This window comes from Neomonachus schauinslandi, chromosome 15 (genome assembly GCF_002201575.2).
Source record: "Neomonachus schauinslandi chromosome 15, ASM220157v2, whole genome shotgun sequence".
NCBI lineage: Eukaryota > Metazoa > Chordata > Mammalia > Carnivora > Phocidae > Neomonachus > Neomonachus schauinslandi.
Window position 1 is genome coordinate 10,191,826 of NC_058417.1, and position 25,278 is coordinate 10,217,103.

A 25,278-nucleotide genomic window follows, 5' to 3' on the forward strand; every position below is an offset into this window, starting at 1 on the left:
TTACCGTCTATTGTCTGTGTTCCTTTCTGGTCTATGTTGCTTTTAGGCTCTCTCTTTGCTTAGAGGACCCCTTTCAAGATTTCTTGTAGGGCTGGTTTCGTGTTTGCGAATTCCTTTAGTTTTTGTTTGTCCTGGAAGCTTTTTATCTCTCCTTCTATTTTCAGTGACAGCCTAGCTGGATATAGTATTCTTGGCTGCATATTTTTCTCATTTAGTGCTCTGAATATATCATGTCAGTCCTTTCTGGCCTGCCAGGTCTCTGTGGATAGGTCTGTTGCCAATCTAATGTTTCTACCATTGTAGGTTACATATCTCTTCTCCCGAGCTGCTTTCAGGACTTTCTCTTTGTCTCTGAGATTCGTAAGTTTTACTATTAGATGTCAGGGTGTTGGCCTATTTTTATTGATTTTTGAGAGGGGTTCTCTGTGCCTCCTGGATTTTGATGCCTGTTTCCTTCCTCAAATTAGGGAAGTTCTCTGCTATAATTTGCTCCAATATACTTTCTGCCCCTCTCTCTCTTTCTTCTTCTTCTGGGATTCCAATTATTCTAATGTTGTTTCGTCTTATGGTATCACTTATCTCTCCAATTCTGCCCTCGTGATCCAGTAGTTGTTTATCTCTCTTTTTCTCAGCTTCTTTATTTTCCATCATTTGGTCCTCTATATCACTAATTCTCTCTTCTGCCTCATTTATCCTAGCAGTTAGTGCCCCCATATTTGATTGCACCTCATTAATAGCCTTTCTCAGTTCAACTTGGTTAGATTTTAGTTCTTTTATTTCTCCAGAAAGGGTTTCTCTAATAACTTCCATGCTTTTTTCAAGCCTAGCTAGTATCTTTAAAATCATCATTCTGAACTCTAGTTCCGACATTGTACTAATGTCCGTATTGAGTAGGTCCCTGGCAGTCGGTACTACCTCTTGTTCTTTTTGTTGAGGTGATTTTTTCCATCTTGTCATTTTGTCCAGAGGAGAACAATTGAATGAGAGAACCAAATGCTAACAGGGTAACAACATTCCCAGAAAATATACTCTAAACAAATCAGAAAAGACCTGAAACCAGGGGAAAAGAAAGGGAAAGAAAGAAAAAAGAAAAAGGAAAGAAAAAGAAAAAGACAAAAACAGAACAAAACAAAAAAAACCAGAATATGATTAAATATGATCAGGCTGGTGCATAGATCAGTGCCACACATTAGATTTTGGGTGTATTTTGGTCTGTTAGAAGAAAGTGCCTCCCAAAATTTTAAAGAAAGAAAAACTTATGTAGTACAAAAATAAGGGTTAATATCATGAAGGGATGGACTATGAGTGTAAAGATGAAAATTATAAAAGATTTTATAAAAGGAATTGATAAGTTGTTTGAAAAAAGAGGATTTAAAAAAAAGAAAAAAAAAGGGTGAGTATGTGATCAGGCAGGAGATTAGAACAAAGCCATACACTAGAGATTTAGGGTATATTTTGAGCTGTTAGAAGAAACTGTATCTCAAAACTTTAAAGAGAGAACAACTTATATATATATGCTGAAAATAAGGATAACTACTATGAAGGGATAGAATATGACTCTAAAAATGAAAAATAAAAATGTTTTTTAAAGAAGGGATTGGTAAGATGTTGGTTGAAAAAGAGAAAAGAAAAATTAAAAAAAAAAAAAAGACAGTTAAAAAAAATTAACTTTGAAAGACTAAAGAATCATGGTAAAAAAGCCATGAATTCTATGTGCATTATTCCCCTAGTGCTGGAGTTCTCCCGTTCTCATTGATCGGTAAACTTGGTCTTGGGGGCTGTTTTTGCTGATCTTCTGGGGGAGGGGCCTGTTGCCATGGTTCCCAAATGTCTTTGCTGGAGGCGGAATTGCCCTGCCCTTCTCCGGGGCAGGCTAAGTAATCGGCTTGGGATTGCTCTCGGGAGCTTTTGTTCCCTGCAAGCTTTCCGTACAGCTTTGGAGGATGAGAGTGAAAATGGCGGCCTCCCAATCTCCGCCCCGGAGGAGCAGAGAACTCGGAGCCCCGCTCCTCAGTGAGCCCCCAGAGAAAAGCAGTCAATCACTCCCGTCTCCCCAGTCTCCGGCTGCACTCCGTGCTCACCTAGCCTGTGACCGAGTGTTTCTATCTCTGGCACACGCCCCCCTGTGGAGTCTCCAAACCCAGAAGATCCCTGCGGTGCGCTCCCGCACCTCTCCTCCCAGGGGAGGAAGGGGAGTCTCCCTGGAGATGCCGCTTGTTGGGTCCCTGCTGGAGGAGCAGGGGCCCGACTGTGGCCCAGATCATGGTCTATGGCAACTCCGAGCTGAGATCCCGCGCCTCGGCGCCGTCTCTGCAGCCGGCTTCTCCGCTCCGATCCCTGGGAGCTCTGCCGCACTCAGGTACCCCCAGTCTTTCTGTGACCCCGAGGGTTCTGAGACCACACTGTCCCACGAGGGTTCCACCCCCCCGCTTAGCCACTGGAGCGATGTCCCTCAGCGGAGCAGACTAAAAATTCCGATTTTGTGCTCGGCGGCTCTATCACTTGCCAGAAGCGGCCGACGGAGGACCCCTCCCCCGCTGTCTATCCTCCCAAATATCGCCTCTGATTCACTCCTCCGCACGTCCTACCCTCCACAAAGTGGTCTCTTTTCTGTTCAGAGAGTTGCTGCTATTCTTTTCTTAGATCTCCTTTTGAGTTCATAGGTGTTCAGAATGGTTTGATCCCTATCCAGCTGAATTTCTGAGACCAGACGAAATCCAGGTCTCCTACTCCTCTGCCATCTTGCTCCTCTCCTCATTTCATTCTTAATTTACTACTATTTTAATGAACTTTGTAGATAAAATTTTTTTTTTTTTTTTAAAGTTTATTTATTTATTTATTTGAGAGAGAGAGAACACCTGAGAGGGGATAGGGTCAGAGGATGAAGCAGACTCCCTGCCGAGCAGGAAGCCCGACGCGGGACTCGATCCAGGGACTCCAGGATCATGACCTGAGCCGAAGGCAGCCGCCCAACCAACTGAGCCACCCAGGCACCCTAAAATTATTTTTTAACTGCCAACAGTTGACATTTATTGGGTTCTGTGCTAAGTGCTATACTTGGATTTCACCTAATGGTCACACCACCTCTATGAGGCTGGCATTATTGCCCCATTTTACAAATGAGAACATCATGGTTTAGGAAAGTTAAGTAACTTGCCTCAGGTTATAGATTGAGCAGGGAGCTAGAGTTAAAATCAGCATTTCAACAGTAGCACCTCTTTATTTCTTCTCTGTTCATTTGGAAGTTACACTCTTAATTTTTCAGTTATCACCTTCTGGAATTCTGATTAGACAGCCTCCATGTTTCTCCTGTCTTTCATCTTATCTGTTCTTTGTTTCTTGGTTTTTCTTTGTTTGCTTTTTCTTTTCTTTTTTTTTTCTCCTGGTAAGACTTTATTTTTTCAGAGCAGTTTTGTTGTGTTTTTTTTTTTTTAAGATTTTACTTATTTGAGAGAGAGAAACAGAGACAACGACAAAGATAGCGAGAGAGAGAGCACAAGCGGGGAGGAGAGAGAGAAGCAGGCTCCCACTGAGCAGGGAGCCCTCCACCCACCCGGGGCTCAATCCCAAGACCCTGAGATCATCACCTGAGCCCAAGGCAGATGCTTAACTGACTGAGCCACCCAGGCGCCCCTTTTCAGAGCAGTTTAAGGTTCACAGCAAAATTGAGGGGAGGGTACAGCCATTTCCTGTATACCCTTGGCCCCCACACATGTATAAAGCCTGCCACCTCCGTCATCCACGTCCCCCACCAGACCAGGACATTTTTTGCAATTGTTGAACCTACCTGGATACGTTATAGTCACCCACAGTCCATAGTTTACATACAGTAGGGTTCCCTTTTGGTGTTGTGCCTTCTATGGCTTTGGACAAATGTACGATGACATGTGTCCATCATTATGGTGTTAAGAGTATTTTCACTGCCCTAAAAACTGTCCATACTCTGCCTTTTCAATTCCTCCTACCTGCTAATCCCTGACAGCCATTAATCTTTTTACTGTTTTCGTATTTTTGCCTTTTCCAGAATGTCATATAGTTGAAACCATATAGTGTGTAGCTTTTTTACATTGATGGTAGTTTCTTCAGATCTGTGTTTTAGTTCATTTATTGTCTCTTAAGATGGGTCTAATCTGCTGTTGAATCAATTATCTAAAATGTTATTTTTATTTAAAAGTTACTGAATTTTGTATTTGTAGATTTTTTTTTTAAGATTTTATTTATTTATTTGAGAGAGAGAATGAGAGACTGAGAATGAGAGAGGGGGAGGGTCAGAGGGAGAAGCAGACTCCCCGCTGAGCAGGGAGCCTGATGCGGGACTCGATCCTGGGACTCCAGGATCATGACCTGAGCCGAAGGCAGTCGCTTAACCAACTGAGCCACCCAGGTGCCCCGTATTTCTAGATTTTTTAAAATTCAAATTTGCCTGGTCAGTTTTTAGTTTCTTGTTCCTTTATCCCTTCATCCCACTTTGAGCCCATTTTTTATTTCTTTAAGTTTATTAAACATATATTCATCATCTGATAATTCTAATATCTATTGGTTTTATGTACATGATTCAGCATTTGTTTCTTCAGATTCACACTCTTAGTAGCTTGTGATTTTAGTGGTTTTTGGCTGTCTGAACATAGGTTTTTTGGATTTTTTCGGTGGGATTGCACAAACAATCATGGAACACTACATCAAAAACTAATGATGTAATGTATGGTGCTTAACATTAACAATAAAAAATTTTTTAAAAAATAGGGTTATTCCAGAAAAAAATAAAAATAAATAAATTGGGTTATTCCAGAGTATATTGGCATGTGCTTCTGCCATGCGTCTGGGGCCAGCTTCATTACCTTCCTGGTACCACTTAAACTACATTTTTGTCTTGGGTTTTTTAGGCAAACTCTTAGGGCCTTTGGCATGATTTTGGTCTAATTTTCTATTCTGTTTGGTCCCTGGGCAATTGCCTTGAAAGTGCACACTTCAAGTCTCTTGGCGTTGCTGGTTTTCCCAGGTGAACACGCTGCCTGTCTTCCGCTTTGCCCATCTTGATTTGCACTGGCTCCTGCAGGTCCACGATTTCTTTATTTGCAATTTAGAAACCCAGATAGCTTTGACTATCGCGAGTTATTTTTTAGATGAACAAAACTTGAACTGGTATGAACTTACTGCAGAAATGTGAATGTGTTTGATTATGTGGTGTTGTCCCACAAGCTGCTAGAGTATTAACATGGTATATATAAACGTAGTGCGTTCCCTCTGTAAAAACAAACAAAAAAACCCAGATTCTGAATTCTGAAATATTACTGTTTCCCTTACTTTACCAAAAACTCTGGGGCACCTGGGTGGCTCAGTTGGTTAAGCGACTGCCTTCGGCTTAGGTCATGATCCTGGAGTCCCAGGATCAAGTCCCGTATTGGGCTGCCTGCTCAGCAGGGAGTCTGCTTCTCCCTCTGACCCTCCCCCTCTCATGTGCTTTCTCTCTCTCTCTCTCATTCTCTCTCTCAAATAAATAAAATCTTATAAAAAAAACTGATATACTTTTAAAAAGCTTTTTGGGAGAATTCAGTATTGGGAAGAATTTCTTTGAACATCTAGTCTGGCCTGTTTCTGGAAGTGGAAGTCTGTTTCTTTCATTGTAATACAGTTTATTGTTTTGGGGAGCTTTGTAATACAGTTTATTGTTTTGGGGTGATAGTTCATTTCAATAAAAAATAGAAATAGTGGAGTCATTAAAAGAGTACTAGTTTTTTTCAGTTTTAAAATTTTTATGCAGATTTGACCTTTTTTGATGTATACTTGCATGAATTTTAACACTTGCATAGATTCCTGTAACTGTCATCACAGTCAGGATAAGAACAGTTCTGTCACCTTTGTAGTTAAACCCTCCTCTATCCCAGCACTAGGCAACCACTGATCTATTCTCTGACTGTAGTTTTGCCTTATCTGGAGTGCCGTACAAGTGAATTTATATAATATGTAGCCTCTGAGACTGACTTCTTTCAGTGTAAGGGCTTGAAATTTATCCATATTCTCTTAGTAGTTCATTGCTTTTAATTGCTAAGTAATATTCCATTGAATGGATGTACCATCCATTCACCTGCTGAGTGACATTTGGGTTGTTTGCACCTGTTGATGATTATGAATAAAGCTGCTATAAACATTTGTGTACAGGTTTTTGTGTGGACAAAATTTTTTATTTCTCTAGGGTAAATACCCAGTAATAGGTTTGCTGGATTATGTGGTGTGTGTTTAAAATGGTAAGAAACTGCCAGACTGTTTTGTAGAGTGGCTGTACCATTTTGCATTTTCACCAGCAACATAGTCCCGTACTTTATTGGATTATCTGTTTTATTACTGTTGAATTTTGAGAGTTATTTTTGTGTTCTGGGTTTAAACCTTTATTGGCTATGTGATTTGCAAATGTTTTCTCCTAGTTTATAGCTTGGCTTTTCATTCTCTTAATAGTGTCTTTCACAGAACGAGAGGACTTTTTTGATTAAGTCTAATTTACCAACTTTTTTCTTTTACGGATTATGCTTTTGGAAGAACACACAGGAGAAAATCTTCATGAACTTAAATTAGGCAAAGAGTTCTTAGGGTATGATTCCAAAAGTTTTATGGTTTTATACTTCCTATTTAGCTATATGGTCTATTTTGAGTTAATATTATATAAGATGTAAGGGTTAGGTCAGTTTTTTTTTTTTATATTGGTTTTTATTTTTGCAAATGGATACCCAGTTGTTGCAACACCACTAATTGAAAAGACTGCTCTTACTCCATTGAGTTGCCTTTGTACCTTAGCCATATTTGTGTAGGTCTATCTGTGGACTATCTGCTCTGTTCCATTGATATATGTGTTTATTCCTTCACCAATACCCACTGTCTTGATTACTGTAGCTTTACAGTAAGTCTTAAAATTGGATAGTACTTCTTTTTCCAAATTGTTTTGTCTCTTCTAGGTTTTTTTTTCTTCATATATTTTTTTAGCATAGTCTTGTCTATATCTAGAAGAAAATCCTGCTGGAATTTTTATTGTAATTGCATTCAATCCATCGGTCAGTTTGGGAAGAATTTATATCTTAACTGTATCAGGTCTTAAAATCCATGGACATGGTATGTCTTTTTTTACTTAAGTCTTTGATTTCTTTCATCAGCATTGTGTAGTTTTCAGCATACGGATCCTTCATGTTTTGTTAAACTTATACCCAAGTATTTCTTTTTGGTGCTATTGTGAGTGGTATTTTTTAAAATTTTTTGCTTCTAATTTTTTTATTGCCAGTATTTAGAAATATGATTGACTTTTATATGTTAACCTTCTATTCTGTGACCTTATGAAACTCACTCTAGCAGCTTTTCTGTAGATTGCTTGAAATTTTCTACATAGACATTGATGTTGTTTGTGAATAGGGACAGTGTTATTTCTTCCTTTCCAATCTTTTTTTCCCCCCTTGCCTTATTGCACTAGCTAGGACTTCTTGTATCATGTTGGTTAGGAGTGGTGAGAATGAATATTCTTGTCTTGTTCTTGATCTCGGAGGGAAAGCATTCAGTCTTTCACTCCCTGTGAGGTTGGCCATGGGTTTTTTTGTCAATGCCCTGTATCAGGTTGGTGAAGTTTGTTTCTCTTAATGGTTTCCTGAGAGTTGTTTGAATCATGAATGATGTTGAATTTTGTCATGTTTTTTCTGCGTTGTTTGATATGACCAAATGGTTTTCCTTTTTTTTTTTTTTTTTTTGCCTGTTAATATGATGGATCATATTGATTGACTTTTAAAAGTTTGAATAAGCTTGCATTTCAAGGGTAAGCCCCATTTGGTTGTGGTGTATTATTCTTTTTATATGTTGCTAGATTTGATTTCCTAAATTTTGTTGAGCATTTTTGCATTTATGTTTATGATGGATTTGGTCTGTAGTTTTTTTGTACTGCTTTTGTCTGGTTTTAGTATCAGTGTAATGTTGGCCCCCAAAAATGAGTTGGAAAGTTTTCCCACCTCTTCTGTTTTCTGAAAGAGATTATGTAGAATTGTTTTTATTTCTTCTTTTTTTTAAGATTTTATTTACTTATTTGAGAGAGAACACATGAGAGGGCATAGGGTCAGAGGACGAAGCAGACTCCCTGCCGAGCAGGGAGCCCGACGTGGGACTCGATCCAGGGACTCCAGGATCATGACCTGAGCCGAAGGCAGTCGCTTAACCAACTGAGCCACCCCGGCGCCCTTATTTCTTCTTTAAATGTTTGGTAGAATTTGCAAGGGCCTGGATTTGTTTGTTGTTTTGTTTTCAGAAGTTTCAAACTATGAATTCAAGTTCTTTAATAGGCATGGGACTATTCAGGTTATCTATTTCTTCTTAAGCAAATGTTAGTAGTTTGTTCTTTTCAAGGAATTGTTAATTTCATTTAATTGTTGAATTTATGGGCATGTAATTATCTATCATGCCCTTACTGTCTTTTTAATCTTGAGTTTGTAGTGATAACCCTTTTTCATTCCTGATGTTGGTAATTGTCATCTTTTTTCTTTGTTAGTATTTATAGGGGTTTAATCTGTCTTTTTCAAAGAACGACTTTTGATTTAATTGGCTTTTATCTTTTTTCCCCCATTTTCAATTTTATGGATTCTCTGCTCTTATGTTACTTCTTTCCTCCTGCTTGTTTTGAATTTATTTTACTCTCTTTCTCATTTCTTAAGGTAGAAACTTAGATTGTTTATTTGATATCGTTCTTTTTTAAGATAAGCATGTAATGCTGCCAATTTTCTTCTAATCACTTTTAGCTACACCCTGCAAATTCTGATACTTTGAGCAAAAATTAAATGTCTAATTTCCCTTGCATCTTACTCTTTTGCCCATGATCATTTAGAAATGCTTAATTTTCAGGTATTTGGAGAATTTTTGCCCTGTTATCTTTCTGTTGTTGATTTCTCATTTAATTATATTATGGTCAGAAAACATACTTTGAAAAAAAAACACCACACTATTTCAGTTCCTTTAAATTTGTTAAAATTTTTAAATGGCCTTGGACATGCATGGTTTGTCTTGGTGACTATCTCACATACAATGAAAAGAATGTACATTCTGCTGTTCTATAGTTTTCTATAAATGTCAGTTAGATTGAGTTTGTTGATCGTGTTCAGTTTTTCTGTATCCTTGCTGATACTTGGATGCTTTTTATATCCATTACTGAGAGGGGAGTGTTGAAGTCTCCAACCATAATTGTGGATTTTTCCAATTATACTTTCAGTTCTATCCATTTTTGCATGTATTTTGAGGTTCTTTTGTTAGGTGTATACGTATTTAGGGTCATTATATCTTCTTGGTGAATCAAATGTTTTATCATTATGTAATGTTCTTCTTTGTGGTAACTTCACTTGTTCTAAGGTCAGAAATAATCTGCTGTCTGATTTATATAGCCACTCCAGTTTAATGTGATTGGTGTTTACATGGTATATCTTTTTCTATCCCTTTAGTGAGTTTCTTTTGATAGCATGGAGTTGGGTCATGTTTTTTAATCCATTCTGACAGTCTGGTTTTTCATTGATTAATTTGTTTTAGTGTAGTTATTTGTATTAAGTGTAATTAATTACAACATCATTATTTACATTGTAATATATAAATACAATTATTCTTGTTAAATATTAAGTGTAATTATTAATGTGTTTGGATTTAGGTCTCCCATTTTATTTTTTTCTTTATTCCCTCTGGTTCCCATCCTTTGATTTTCTGTTCTTTCTTTTGGATTGTTTGATTTTTTTCTTTTTTTAAGAAATTATGAATTTTTTTAAAAGATTTTTTTCTTTTTTTTTTTTTTTATTTGAGAGGAGAGAGAGAGAGAACAAAAGCTGTGGGGGAGAAGCAGACTCTCCGCTGATCAGGGAGCCCAACATTGGGCTCAATCCCAGAACCCTGAGATCATGACCCGAGCCAAGGCAGACACCCAACTGACTGAGACACCCAGGCACCCCATGAGTTGCTGATTATATCACTTTGTATAGGTTTTTAGTGGTTTCTCTGGGGATTACAATATATGTATACCTATACGGTCTACTTAAAATTAGCATTTTATCACGTTAAGTGGAATGTAGAGCACACCACCTAGGTCCCTTTTCCTTTCCACTCACGTGGTGTAGTTTGTCATCTATTTTTGTTGAAAACCCCATCATACAATGTTAGGACTTTGGCTTTCAACTTGTACGCAATTTAAAGAACTTAAAAGGAGAAAAATTGTCAGTTATATTTAAACCAGATATTTGCTGTAGCTGTTGCTGTTCCTTCATTCCTGAAATTGAGTTATTTCTGTTATCATCTTACCAGTGTCTCAAGAATTGCTTTAGCATTTCTTTTAGAGCAAGTCTGCTGTCAGGAGAATTTTCTGTTATTTTCCATCTGAGAATCTCCTTATTTTGAAGTAATTTTTGCTTGATAGATAATTCTGGGTTGATTGTTCTTTTCTTTTACCACTTTGAAAGTGGTGATTCACTGCCTCTGGCCTCCATGGTTTCTGGTAGAAATCTGCAGTCTTGGAATCATTATTATTCTGTATTTAATATCTTTTTTATAGCTGCTTTTGAAATATTTTCCCTATCTTTAATGTTCAGCAATTTGGTTATAGTGTTTGGGTATGGATTTCTTTGAGATTTTTCCTATTTGAGGTTCACTGAACTTCTTGATTTTAAAAGTTTGGTTTTTACTGTTTTGGGGGTGAGTTTTCAGCCATTGTTTTTCACATTCTTGGGGCACTGTACTTTTTTCCCTTTTTTCTGGAACTTTAATGATCCAATTGTTGTATCTTTGTCATTGTGCTGCAGGTCCTTGAGGCTCTGTACTTTTTTCTCATTTTTTTCCTATTCTGCTTGGAAGATTTCTGTTCATATTATCTCTGGATTCACTGATTCTTTCCTCTGTCATTTCATCATGCTTTGTGTCTTTCCAGTGAATTTTAAGTTTGGGTTATTATTATTTTTTTTTTTTTGGTTTTAAAGTTTCCATTTGTTTCTTTTTTTAAAATCTTCTTTCTTTGTGGAGGCAGTCTTTCCCTTTGTTTCAAAGAGTTTTTGACCTTCTTGGGAAATGGTTATAATTCCTTTTTTTTCCTTTTTTTTTTTAAGAGCGAGCATGCAAGTGGGGGAAGGGCAGAGGGAGAGAGAGAGAGAAAATCTCCGGCAGGCTCCACTCTCAGCAGAGAACCTGATGCAGGGTCAGTCCCACTTCCCTGAGATCATGACCTGAGCCGAAATTAAAAGCTGGATGCCTAACCGACTGAGCCACCCTGGCACACCTATAATAGCTTCTTAAAAAACAACAACAACGACAACAACAACTTTGTTCTATAATTCCAGCATCTGTATCATCTTGCTTGTCTTTTCCCTTGTGAGATAATGGGATTTTCTGGGGTTTTGAATGGTAGTTAATTTTGGATTGTATTATGGACAGTTTGACTTCTGTGATTCTGGGTCATGTTTAAATCCTGTAGAAAAGCAAAAATTTTTGCTTTAGCAAGCAATTCACCTGGTTAAGTTCAGGCTACAAGTTCCAACTGGCATTCTGTAGGCTGTGGTCCCAGAGTCCGTTCATGTTTTGGATTTTACTTTATATATGCCTGCTAGTATCCAGTCTGGAAAGGTCATAGTTAGTTCTCAGACCATTTCGTATGCTCTTACAGTCACGTCCATGCATGCCCAGCTCAGGTGTGAGGCCAGGAGCACACACACAACTTGATAAGCTTTTCATGAACCTCCCTTTCTGCAGTCTCCCTAACAGCTTCTGGCGCATAGGGGAGCCCACCTTCCTGGTTGTTTGGCTAAAAAGTTGGGGCTTTACTTTCCATGACTGTGTCAGCCTCTGTGGCCAAGCAGCAGGAAGACAGAGGATAAAAGAAATAGGGATTCTCCTCTTCCTACTGGCACTGCAGTTTCTCTGTCAACAAACAGGGGTTTTGGAGCTTTAGGAGCCTGCCTGAGTGCTGCTGCCTTTGCCCCTATTGCTAGCCTGGTATTCCCTGGGGACCAAGACTAGCGTGAAAGGAATAGAACAGAAAAGCCCCAGGGATTTCCCTCACTCTCTGTTATCCATAGGAGTCCCCTTCCTGCTCCTTAGACCAGAAATAGGGGGCTTCTCAGGAGCTCTTCCTTTGTGCATCTGATGTGTGGTGTCGGCTTTTGAGTCCAGGCTGGGAGATTCTGGAGGAACAGAAAGTTGGAAACTTGCCCCTGTTATGGTGGTACTTCGAGTCCTGGTTTCCTTTCTCTATCTGCCTGCTACCATTTACTTTTCTAGGTCCTCAGATAAATTTGTCCAGTGTTTTTAGTTGCATTCTGTGGGAGAGATAGGGTGGAGTGTGCTTATTTCGTGTGCACTCCTTAGGATTTCAAATCAAGTCACAGAATATGGATTTTCTATTTTCCCTTTAAAAGCAAATACATTAGGAAGATAGTGGTTTAATACCTGCCTCTGTGGTTCCTATTATAATTATTTTCATTGTATTAAAGCCTCTTAAGCTACAGAAGGTGGCCATGTGTCAGCATCTCTTATATTTGTGTTTAGAACTTTTCTGGAGCATAGAAATGCCTACTCTTCTCTTTCTGGTTCCAGGTCTCATTTTTCATAGGGTGGAAACTCTGTTTCTTGTAAAAACTTTTTGTATTTGCCTATATCACTCTCAGGTGGCCTAAGGTTTTCTTAATATGTCCTTATAACTCCTTTTACCAAAAAAGGAATTTGTAATGGCCTATTGCTTTTGTAACTAAAGATTAAGAATTCAGAGTTGATGTGTAATTTCTTCTGAGTAACTTCTTTAAGACATAGTGGTGTTTTGTATTTCCATTTAAATAGATACTAAGTTGGTTTTAAGGTCTTTGTGCTAAGAGGTGGAGGTTAACAAAATACATTCTTCTGAGCTGACGTTGGTAAATGTGTTAATTTTTCATTTGGCTAAAACACGTTCTCCTTAATAGCCACTTTGAGTAACTAATGCAGAGTCTTTTAGGAATAGGCTTGCATGTTCCTTGTGCTGAAGCCCACTTCCCTTGATTTTCTTCTCTGTTTTAAGCCATTTTATCACAAGACCTCTTCCCTCTAATTAAAAAGAATTTTGACTTCAAATTTTTTCATAAGATGCTGCTAATTTAAAATAATAGAAAAAAATGTGTTACTGTCTCAAGTAAATTAATTCTTTCAGCCGATATTTGTGGTAAGTTTATTCTTTCAGTGGATATTTATTATGCACTTATTATGTAATGCCAGGTACTGTACTGGACATCAAGGAGGCAGAAATAAGTGAAATAGTCACAGGCTGGGCATTCAGGAAAATTTTTGTCCATTGAATGAAGTTTATAGTCTGAAGAATTTCTTTTCTTTCTTTTTTTTTTTTTTTAAGATTTATTTATTATTTGAGAGAGAGAGAGAGCAAGCACAGCGGGGGGGTGGCAAAGGGAGAAGGAGAGAGAGAATCTCAAGCAGACTTCCCACTGAGCACGGAGCCTGAATCAGGGCTTGATCTCATGATCCTGAGATCGTGACCTGTGCTGAAAATTGAGAGTCGGTCGCTTAACTGATGGAGCCACCCAGGGGCCCCAAGAATTTCTTTATTTAAATTTTTATCTTTTGGGGGCACCTGGGTGGTTCAGTCGTTAAGCGTCTGCCTTCGGCTCAGGTCATGATTCCAGGGTCCTACTCCGCAGGAAGCCTGCTTCTCCCTCTCCACTCCCCCCGCTTGTGTTCCCTCTCTGGTGGCCGTGTCTCTCTCTCTCTGTTAAATAATAAATAAATTTTTATCTTTTGTACTTTATTGTTCATGTTTAAATCTGTTAATCACAGCTTTGTCTTTAAAATCGGGGATTAAAATAGATCCATTTTAATGAAATACTGTTGTACCTTGGTTACAGGAAAGTCTTGGTAAAGTTCTGGATATATTTGTATCAATTTATGGAGTCGGTTGGTGTTTCGTGTTTTGGGGTTTGTTGTGGTTAAGGATTAGTTTTAGTTAAAAGTACTAGCCATTTAAAAATTTTAAAACTTCTTAGTGAAATACTACACTGAGTAAATGGAATTTTGAGATCACTCAAATAATTGAAGGAAAGTTCTTTATTTCCAGTAATCTGGCCTCACAGGTTCCTAAAAGGTATGTTTTTAAAAAACAAAGCAGTTGTTTTAAGCATTTCTATGTTCCTTTGTTCTTTTATTAAAAGAGTATTTTAGAAATTGGACCAAAGCATTTATCTTAGCTTAGCCCAGTATTTCTTTTTTCTTTTCTTTTTTTTTTTTTTTTTAAGATTTTATTTATTTGAGAGAGAAACAGAACATGAGAGGGGGGAGAGTCAGAGGGAGTAGCAGACTCCCCACTAAGCAGGGAGGCCAGCTGGGGCTCCATCCTGGGACCCTGGGATCATGACCTGAGCCAAAGGCAGACACTTAACCCAGGCGCCCCAATGTCCTTTTATTCTTAAATGAAAAGTGAATTCTCCTGATCCAAAAGAAAGGTATAACCTCATTCAGGGTTTCTGAAATGAAATATAGTTAATGTTTTATTTAAAAGTGTCAAAACTTCTTTCAGTGAGTTTAATTGCCCAGAAAATAAATGTGCATTAGTGTCTCTACAACTTCTTATAGCATTTGCCTGGGATTGGCAGCTATTTTTAATGGTGGAAAAGCAAGAACTGAGAAACAACCCAAGTTCTGATTTTTAGGCTTTTTGACAGACATTTTCAGCAAAACGAGTGTCTTTGTTCTGATTAACAATTTGCTCATAGTGGCTATACAATAAATGTTTGTTGAGAGTGGACTTAGCTTGGATTATGTTATATCTGGTTAAAGGCAGAACAGTCCCCCCCAGATCTTAACAAATGATACCTTTCATAGAGGCCCTGGTTGTAGAGAGGATTAATTTACACACAAGCACAACTTCCCTTCTCCAAAACATGTCTTTTTATAGCTCTATATATTAGAGGTAATACTGGTGCTGATGTCAAACCTGAGCTTTTGTCCTAACTCTTGGACTTTCCCTTTTTTCTTTGAATTCTTTTTTCTTTTTTTTGATGTGGTAAGAAAAGATATATGAACTCTACCTTCTTAACAAATTTTTAAGTACATGGTATGACATTGTTAACTATACATACAATGTTGTATAGCAGATCTGTAGAACTTACTCATCTTGGGTAGTGAAACTTTATACCTGTTAACAGTGGCTCTCTATTTCTTCCTCCTTCCCCTAACAGCTACTATTCTATTTTCTGCTTCTGTGAGTTTGACTGTCTTAGATACCTTATGTATGTGGAATCCTACAGTATTTGTCCTTCTGTGACTAGCTTATTTTATTTAGCATGATATCCTCAAGGTTCATTTATGTTGTCACATATGGAAGGATTTCCTTCTTTTTATGGCTGAACAATATTCCATTGTATGTATATACCACATTTTGTTGATACATGTACCTATCCATGGACGTTTGGTTGTTTCTGTATCTTGGCAACTGTGAATAATGCTGCAATGAAATGGGAGTACAAATATCTCTTGAAGATCCTGATTTCAATTTTTTTTTTTTTTAATAAATACCCAGAAGTGGCATTGCTGGCTGGTATAAAAGGTTTTTGTTTTTTTGGGTTTTTTTTGAGGAGTCTCCATACTGTTTTCCATAGTAGTCACACCATTTTACATTCCCACCAACAGTGTATGAGGGCTCTAGTTTCTCCACATCTCACTAACACTTGTTAACTTTTTTTTTTGTAACGGTCATCCTAACAGGTATGAGATGATATCTCGTTGTGGTTCTGTTCTTGTGGCCTGTACGTCTGTCTTTATGCGAGTACCATACTGTTTTCATTATTGTAGCTTTATAATATATTTTGAAATCAGGAGGTGTATGCCTCCAGCTCTGTTCTTTCTCAAGGTTGTTTTGGCTATTCATGTCCTTTGTGGTTCCTTATGAATTTTAGGATTGTTTTTTCTATTTCTTTAAAAAAATACCACTGACATTTTGATTGGGGTTGTGTTGAGTCTGTAGATTGCTTTGGGAAGTGACATCTTAACGATACTAAGTCTTCCATTTCACGAACACAGGATGTTTTTCCATTTATTTGTGCCCTCTTTAATTTCTTTCAGCAATGTGTTACAGTTTTAAGTGTACAGATCCTTCACTTCCTTGCTTAAGTCTATTTCTAAGTATTTTATTCTTTGTGATGCTATTGTAAATGGGATTGCTTGCTTAATTTCCTTTTTGATTAGGATAGTTCATTGTTAGTCTGTAGAAATGCAGCTAATTTTTGTATGTTGATTTTGTATCCTGTAACTCTGAATTCAACTATCAGTTTTTTGTGGAGTCGTCAGGGTTTTCTACATATAAGATAAAGTCATCTGCAAATAGAAATAATGTAACTTCTTCCCTTCCAATTTGGATACTCCCCCCGCCCCCCATCCTAATAGCCTTGGCTAGACTTCTAGTACTGTGTTGAATAGAGTTAGGGTTAAAAGTGGGCATCCTTGCCTTATTCCTTAATATTAGAGGAAAAGCTTTGAGTTTTTCACGATTGAGTAGGATGTTAGCTGTGAGTTCCATATATGGCCTTTATTATGTTGAGGTAATTTCCTTTTGTTCCTAGTGTGTTGAGAGTTTTAAATAATGAAAGAGTGTTGAATTTTGTTAAATGCTTTTTCTGCATCTGTTGATTTGATGTGGTGTGTCACTATAATTGATTTTCATATGTTGGGCTATCCACTTGGTCCTGGTGTGTGATGCTTTTAATGTACTGTTGAATTCTGTTTGCTAGTATTTTGTTGAGGATTTTTATATCTGTGTTCATCAGGGATATTGTTCTGTAGTTTTCTTGTAGTGTCTTTGTCTGGCTTTGGTATTAGGGTAATGCTGGCCTCATAAAATGAGTTTGTTTGAAAGTGTTCTTTCTTTTTAATTTTGTTGGAAAGAGTTTGAGGATTATTGTTAATTCTTTAAATGTGGTAGAATTCACCAGTGAAGCAATCTGTTCCTGGGCTTTTCTTTGTTGGAAGGGTTTTTGATTACTGAATCAGTCTCCTTACAAATTATAGATGTGTTCAATTTCTCTGTTTCTTGGTGATTCAGTCTTAGTAGGTTGTATGTTTCTAGGAATTTGTTTCTTCTAAGTTGTTGGCGTATGTCTAATTTGTTGGCATATTATTGGCATACGATATGTTGGCATATCATAAGTGTCTTATGATACTTCTAGCTCTGTGGCATCAGTTGTAATATCTTCTTTCGTTTTTTATTTTGTTTGAGTTGTCTTTTTATAGTCTAGCAGTTGGTCAGTTTTGTTGATCTTAAACCAACTTTTTCATTGATTTTTTTTTCCACTGTTTTTCTATTCTGTATTTTATTTGTTTCTTCTCTAATTGTTCTTCCTTCTAACTTTATGCTTAATTGCTTAATTTGTTATTTCTAGCATCTGGTGTAAAGTTAGGTTCTTTGAGATCTACTTTCTTAATGTAAGCATTTATAGCTATAAATGGCCCCCTTGATACTGGTTTTAGTGCATCCCATAAAATTTTGGTATTTTGTGTTTTCATTTGTCTCAAGATATTTTTAAAATTTCCTTTTCAATTTCTTTTTCAACTCATTGGTTTTTCAAGAGTATATTGTTTAATTTCCATATATTTCTGAATGTTCTAGTTTTTGTTTTGCGTTTGATTTCTGAGTCTATTCCATTGAGGTTGGGAAAGATACTTGATATGATTTCTGTCTTCTTAAATTTAAGACCTGTTTTGTGACCTAACATGTGATCGGTCTTAGAGAGTGATCTGAATGTGTTGAGAAGAATGTGTATTCTATTCTGCTGCTATAGGGTGGAACGTTCTGTATATGTCTGTTAGGTCCATTTGGTCTGTGGTGTTTCAGTCCTCTTTCCTTCCAGATTTCCTGTCTGGATGTTCTGTGTTCATTACTGAAAATGAAGTATTGAAGTCATTGTATTGCTGTTTATTTCTTCCTTCGCTTCTGTCAGTGGTTGCTTTATATATTTAGATGCTCTGATGTTGGGTACATATATATTTATCATTGTTATATCTTCTTGGTGTATTGACCCTTTTATCATTGTCTCTTGTGACAGTTTTTGACTTAGTCTGTTTTTCTGATACAAGGTTAGTCCCCTTCCTCCTGCTCTCTTTTGGTTACTATTTACCTGGAATATCTTTTTCCATTCCTTCACTTTCAGCCTATGTTTGTCCTTAAATCTAAATTGAGTCTCTTGTAACAGCATGCAGTGGGATCTTGGTTATTTTTTTTAATTTTTTTAAAAATACATTCAGCTTCTCTATGTCTTTTGGGGAATTGAATCCATTTACATTTCTTTTTCTTTTTCTTTTTTTTTTTAATATGTACATCACTGGGAACATCCAGAAGTTCCACGGTAGTTTATTTTATTTTTATTTTATTTATTTTTGACAGAGAGAGCAAGCACAAGCAGAGGAAGCAGCAGGTAGAGGCCGAGGAAGGCGGCTATGCTAACCACTATACCACCAATGCTCCAAGGTAGAGGCAGAGGGAGAAGCAAGCTCCCCGCTGAGCAGGGAGCCCGATGCGGGGCTCAATCCTAGGACCCTGAGATCATGACCCGAGCCGAAGGCAGACGCTTAACCGTCTGAGCCACCCAGGTGCCCCTGAATCCATTTACATTTAAAGTACTTATGGATAGGGTAGGATTTACCGTTGCCATCTTGTTCATTATTTTTCTGAGTGACTTTTAGGTCTTTTTCGTTCTCTTCCTCTCTTGCTGTCTTCCTTTGTGTTCCCTTGTTTTTATGTAGTGACATGCTTTGATTTCTTTCTCATTCTTTTGCATATCTTCCATAGGTATTTTCATTGTGGTCACCATGGGACTTACATAAAAGATCTTACAGCGATCTATGTTAAGCTGATAACAACTTCAGTCACATACAAAAACTATGTTTTTGCTTCTCCCTGGCCCCACCCTCACCCCAGCACTTTAACTCAAATAGAGCATTTTAGTTTTTTATACATAAGGTGGGGTTTTTTTCCTGTAAAAATAGGGATAATAATCTATTCTTAAAAAAAAAAAAAACTGTTCTGTTAACCCAGGGGTTCTCAAAGTATGGTTTGCACGCCCATAGAGGGTCCCTAGAGATTTTTTTCACCAGGGTCCATTTAGTCAAAACTGTTTCCATAATAATTCTGAGATGGTATTTGTCTTTTTCACTGTGTTGACATTTGTAATGATGGGGCAAAGGCAACTGGGAAAACCTGCTGGCGCTGGGCCAAATTGTACTAATAGTCATTTTGTGCTGCTACATACTTCCAGTAAAACTAAGTGCCAGTTTTACTTAAAGCTGTCTTTGGGGAAGTAGATAATTAATTTTGTTAAATCTAAACCCTTGGGTATATGGGTTGTTTTTTTTTTTTAAGATACAAATTTTATTTTATTTTATTTTTAATTTTCTTATTTAAAGTCCAGTTTGTCAGGCACATGGGTGGCTCAGTCAGTTAAGTGTCTGCCTTCGGCTCAGGTCATGATCCCAGGGTCCTGGGATCGAGCCCCACGTCGGGCTCTCTGCTCAGCAGGAGCCTGTTTCTCCCTCTTCCTGCCACTCCCCCTGCTTGTACTCTCTCTCTGTCAAATAAATGAATAAAATATTTAAAAAATAATAATAAAGTCCAGTTAGCTAACATACAATGTAATATTATTTTCAGATGTACAACACTTCCATACAACACCCAGTGCTCATAGCATGGGTATGTGGTTTTGTAAGATGTGTGATGAAATGGGAAGTATGCAGAAGCACTTCTGCATACTCAAGTATACTACTTATTCTAAGAAAAGTACATGTGTATTTGACTGCTTTTGTGAACTCAATTAGCTGCTATTTTTTTTTTTTTTGAAGATTTTATTTATTTATTTGAGAGAGAGCGTTTGAACGGGAGGGAGAGGGAGAGAGAATCTGAAGCAGGTTCCATGCTGAGTGCAGAGTCTGACACGGGGTTTGATCTCACAACCCTGAGATCATGATCTGAGCTGAAACCAAGAGTCAGACACTCAGCTGACTGAACCACCCAGCTGCCCCTCAATTAGCTGCTTTTTAAATGGAATACCATTTTTACTCCAAAGAATGACTGTGGTTGCACAGACATGGGTATTTGCCAGGTGTCTTCTTAGAAATGAATGAAGTGAGCTTGTCATTTCATGGAAAACAGCCGACAGATTTTATTGCCCTTGGTAAAATGTAAGCTTTTCAAGTGAAAATTAGAATTTTGGGAAACTTGTATTCACCACCCTGTGCTTTGGCAGCTTTAAAGAGTGTTCTGATGGGGCGCCTGGGTGGCTCAGTCGTTAAGCGTCTGTGTTCGGCTCAGGTCATGATCCCAGGGTCCTAGGATCGAGCCCCGCATCGGGCTCCCTGCTCTGCGGGAAGCCTGCTTCTCCCTCTCCCGCTCCCCCTGCTTGTGTTCCCTCTCTCACTGTGTCTCTCTCTTCAAATAAATAAATAAAATCTTAAAAAAATAAATAGTGTTCTGATAAGGTGATTGGTGATATTAATGTGATTTCTTTTTTTACATTATATGATGCAGTGTATCAACATTTGGAAGGCCTGCATAAGCCAGTGAACCAATATTTTCCAAAATTTAAAAAATATATGATGTCATAAAATCATGAGTAAAAAGATCTACTTACCATGGAAGATAGACCATTGGATTTTAATGTAACAGACAAGTTCACTGATCTGGTTTGCACTTCCACATTCTAACTAACCTTTAAGAAACTACCACTTGTCGGGCGCCTGGGTGGCTCAGTTGGTTAAGCGACTGCCTTCGGCTCAGGTCATGATCCTGGAGTCCCGGGATCGAGTCCCACATCGGGCTCCCTGCTCGGCGGGGAGTCTGCTTCTCCCTCTGACCCTCCTCCCTCTCATGCTCTCTGTCTCTCATTCTCTCTGTCTCAAATAAATAAATAAAATCTTAAAAAAAAAAAAAAAGAAAGAAACTACCACTTGTCAAGTTTTGGTGTAGTATCAAAGAAGAATATCTTCACAGTGATTTCAAAAAGCTGTTAAAATACTCCTTTTCCCATCTCTGCATGTCTGAGGCCAGATTTTCTTAATATAGATAAAAGAAAACCATTTCTCCATTCACAACACTTCTGACATGTGTGGGTTTTCCACACCAAGCAATTCTCCAGTTCTCTGGGGTCCTACAGTTTAATTCATTCTGGCACTAACTACCCAGAGGTAGTGCCGACCTCCCAGGTCAAGGGCTCAGTCCCACAAGATTGCCCCCATTTCAGATGTCAGCTGCAAGGTTCAAGTTATCACCGATACTTCTGGCCAACCAGCTGTATAAATCCAGGGTTTCCACAACCTCTCCTCATGTTCAGTAATCTTTTATAATAGCTCACAGAACCTAGGGAACCCTTTACTGGTTTATTATAAAGTACATTATAAAGCATACAGATGAACCACCAAGTGAAGAGGTGCAGAGGGCAAGGTCAAGAAGGATCCCAAGGGCGCCTGGGTGGTTCAGTCGTTAAGTGTCTGCCTTCGGCTCAGGTCATGATCCCAGGCTCCTGGGATCAAGCCCCACATCGGGCTCCCTGCTCTGCGGGAAGCCTGCTTCTCCCTCTCCCACTCCCCCTGCTTGTGTTCCCTCTCTCGCTGTGTCTCTGTCAAATAAATAAATAAAATCTTTAAAAAAAAAAAAAAAAGCTGAAATAACATTAAAAAAAACCCACGGATTTAAAAAATAAAGAAGGATCCCAAGTGCCGGAGCCCCTGTCTTTGTGGGGTTGGGATGTGCCACCCTTCCAGCAAATGGATGCATTCACCAACCCAGAAGGTTTCTGAACCACTTCATTCAGGGGTTTTATGGTTCTATAACGTGGGCGTGATTAGTTAAATTATTGGCCATTGGTGATTAACTTGATGATCCCCTACCCTTCTACCCTCCCTGGAGGATGGGAAGTGGGGCTGAAAGTTCCAATGCTATAATCACATGGTTGGTTCCTCTGGCAGCCAGCCCCATTCTGCAAGTCACCTCAACCATAAACTTCCCTATGGTTGAAAGAGGCTTATTATAAATAACAAAATATGCTTCTCTCACCCCTCCCACTCAGGAAATTCCAGGGGTTTTAGAAAAGCTCTCTGCCAGCAGCAAGGATGAAGACTATATGTATGTATGTGTGTAAATATATATATACATATATTTATTATATCACTATCAAAATAGACTTCAGCCAACACAAAATAGCACAGCAGATTGAATGTCAAAGCAGATATGAAAACAGCAGTTTCGTATCAAGACAGAGTGTTGCAAAAATGGAAAATAATGCCCTCAGTAATTTTTTTCAGCTTGGAAAATAGTTTTTTTCCATAAAAAAATGTATTTAACTTATAAAAGATTTAGTATTGTTAACTTTGAGTCAGTAATTTTTCTTGTTTTTTTATTTCTAATACCTTAATATCTATAGATAAAACTCCCATTAATAAAAGTTCTTTAGGTTCCTCAGTAATTTAGGGTTGCAAAGAAGTCCTGAAACTAAAAAGTTTGAGATCCATTGTTTTAACCTTCTAAGGTTGTTGAAAGTTAAACAGATTTATTCATAAACGTGAAATAATTTTGTAAAATATTTTAAGTGTAGGTTTATAAATATATTTTTTTAAGATTTTATTTATTTAATTGACAGAGAGAGAGAGACAGCAAGAGAGGGAACACAAGCAGGGGGGAGTGGGAGAAGGAGAAGCAGGCTTCCCATCGAGCAGGGAGCCCAATGCAGGGCTCGATCCCAGGACCCTGGGATCATGACCTGAGCCGAAGGCAGTTGCTTAACCAGCTGAGCCACCCAGGCACCCCATTATTTTTTTATTTTTAATAGCCTTTGCTGTTACGTTGCTGTGCAAGTCCCTCAGGTTCAGACTTTGGAGAAGAGACATGGAAAGAGAACATGCAGAAGTAATTGCTGTTATGAAGCTCATTAGTTTAGATGGGGAGTGGCAGTGGGGGGATTCACATAGAACTCTGTTGTACAAACCAAACAGTGAAAATGTAACATGCTGGAGGCTGTTTTGTCCTAAATATGTTGTTACATATCTGTAATACACGTATATGTATTTGTGTGAGTGTGTGTGCTTGGTCGTACCGCAAACAGCTGTGCTCTTCATGATTCTAGTCCATTACTCGTTCCTCTTTAAATTTTGAAGTTGTCCCCTTCTTCCCTTGCAGGTATAGAACAAGATGCAGTGAATACTTTTACCAAATATATATCTCCAGATGCTGCTAAACCGATACCAATTACAGAAGCAATGAGAAATGACATCATAGGTAAGCAGTGCTTGAAGCTATGGCAAAAAAAAAAGAAAAAAAATGCATGTTTTTGGTTATTAACTAAGAGATTTTTTATGAACATGGAATTCAACATATCCTTTCCTACTCTGTTTTCAGAGCACTTTATTATATGAACTGTATCTCACTTGAAATTTTCCTCTCTTATATGTTGGACCCAAATTCTTAGACTTTGACTCAGATAACAACAGTGGCAAGGGAACAGTAATAGCACAAATTTATTGAGTGCTCGCTGTGTCTCAGACAGCATTGTAGGTGCTTTCCATGGATAAACTCTAATTTTCTAAAGAACCTTGTAACGTAAATATAATTACTATTTTATAAATGAGGAATCGGAAGCACAAAGAGGGTAAATAATTTGCCCAGAGTAACACAGCTCAGACACGCAGTGTTTTTCAAACTGTAAATTCAGACCACTCTCCTCTTAGACCTCAGCTTCCTGACAAAAAAAAAAAAAGAAGACTAGAATAGAAAAATTGAGGTGCTCAGTAATAAGGGCAAATAAACATCATTTCAGAACATTGTTTTCATATATGTATCTGTATACTGTGTCATGTATATTTCTCTGTAGGTCATAGTAAGAAAAAAATTGAAAGTTTTTGCTGTGTTGTATCAGGACCTTAGGTGCACCTGTAATCACAGATGACAGTGGTTTGTTTGTGGATTAAATAAATATTTATTATAGTCCCATCAAGTCCTAGTACTGAGTTTTATATTTTTATTACAGGGACTTTATATTTTTGATTTATGAAATAAATCATGTTATTCTGCATGTTTTTCTGCTCCTTGCTGATTCTTCCCAGTGTGGGGCTCTTTAAATCTTTACCATAAAAAAAAAAAAAAAAACTTTACCATAGATACTTTGACTCGCTCATCATTGGACACAGTGAAACCTGTCTGAGCTGTGGTTCTTAAATCGGCCCACTGTACTTACCATTGAACAACTGTGGACTATTTTGGGGCCCATCAGATGCTGGCCCCATTGTTTTCCTTTTCTTTCTTCCACACAGACGCCTATAACATGTAGGTCTTGTGGCTGGTGGTTGTTTGTCCCCATTTGCTTATATTTTGGGTTTTCACACTGTTTTGTTGCAAATATTGTCATTGGATTTTGGCTTTTCTATGTAGTTCCTCTATTTTTATGTGGGAATTTGTTGCTGCCATCTTCCAGACTTCTCTAGACCAACATTTCCTATATAATAATACAACTAGGGTGTCTGAACTGATTACAGTTTGGCTATTTGAGGAATTGGTTGGCTAGTGATTCCTTTGAGGATTCATTTTTACCAGTGAATAACCAAACTGTCTGGGGTAGGGGAGAAAGTAGGATTTTGTTTTAAGTTTTTTATTGTTATATTAATCACCATACTTTACATCATTAGTTTTTGATGTAGTGTTCCATGATTCATTGTTTGCATAAAACACCCAGTGCTCCATGCAGAACATGCCCTCTTTAATACCCATCACCAGGCTAACCCATCCTCCCACCCCCCTCCCCTCTAGAACCCTCAGTTTGTTTTTCGGAGTCCATGGTCTCTCATGGTTCATCTTCCACTCCGATTTCCCCCCCTTCGTTCTTCCCCTCCGGCTATCTTCCTCTTTTTCTTTTCTTTCTTTTTTTTTTTTTTTAACATATATTGTATTATTTGTTTGAGGTACAGATATGTGATTCAACAGTCTTGCACAATTCACAGTGCTCCCCATAGCACATACCCTCCCCAATGTCTGTCACCCAGCCACCCCATCCCTCTCACCCCACACCACTCCAGCAACCCTCAGTTTATTTCCTGAGATTAAGAATTCCTCATATCAGTGAGGTCATATGATACATGTCTTTCTCTGATTGACTTATTTCACTCAGCATAACACCCTCCAGTTCCATCCACGTCGTTGCAAATGGCAAGATCTCATTCCTTTTGATGGCTGCATAATATTCCATTGTATATATATATATATATATATATATATATATATATATATATATATAT

The 25,278-nt window shown here is 37.9% G+C and overlaps 1 protein-coding gene across 1 annotated transcript in view; it reads left to right on the forward strand.

Moving 5' to 3' along the window:
• AKAP10 (A-kinase anchoring protein 10) overlaps positions 1–25,278 on the forward strand; it is a 92,934-nt gene that overhangs the window by 25,041 nt on the left and 42,615 nt on the right. Inside the window, exon 5 of the mRNA XM_021694615.1 lies at positions 23,171–23,269. Coding sequence (XP_021550290.1) covers positions 23,171–23,269 — 99 coding nt within the window. The remainder of the gene's footprint in view (positions 1–23,170; positions 23,270–25,278) is intronic.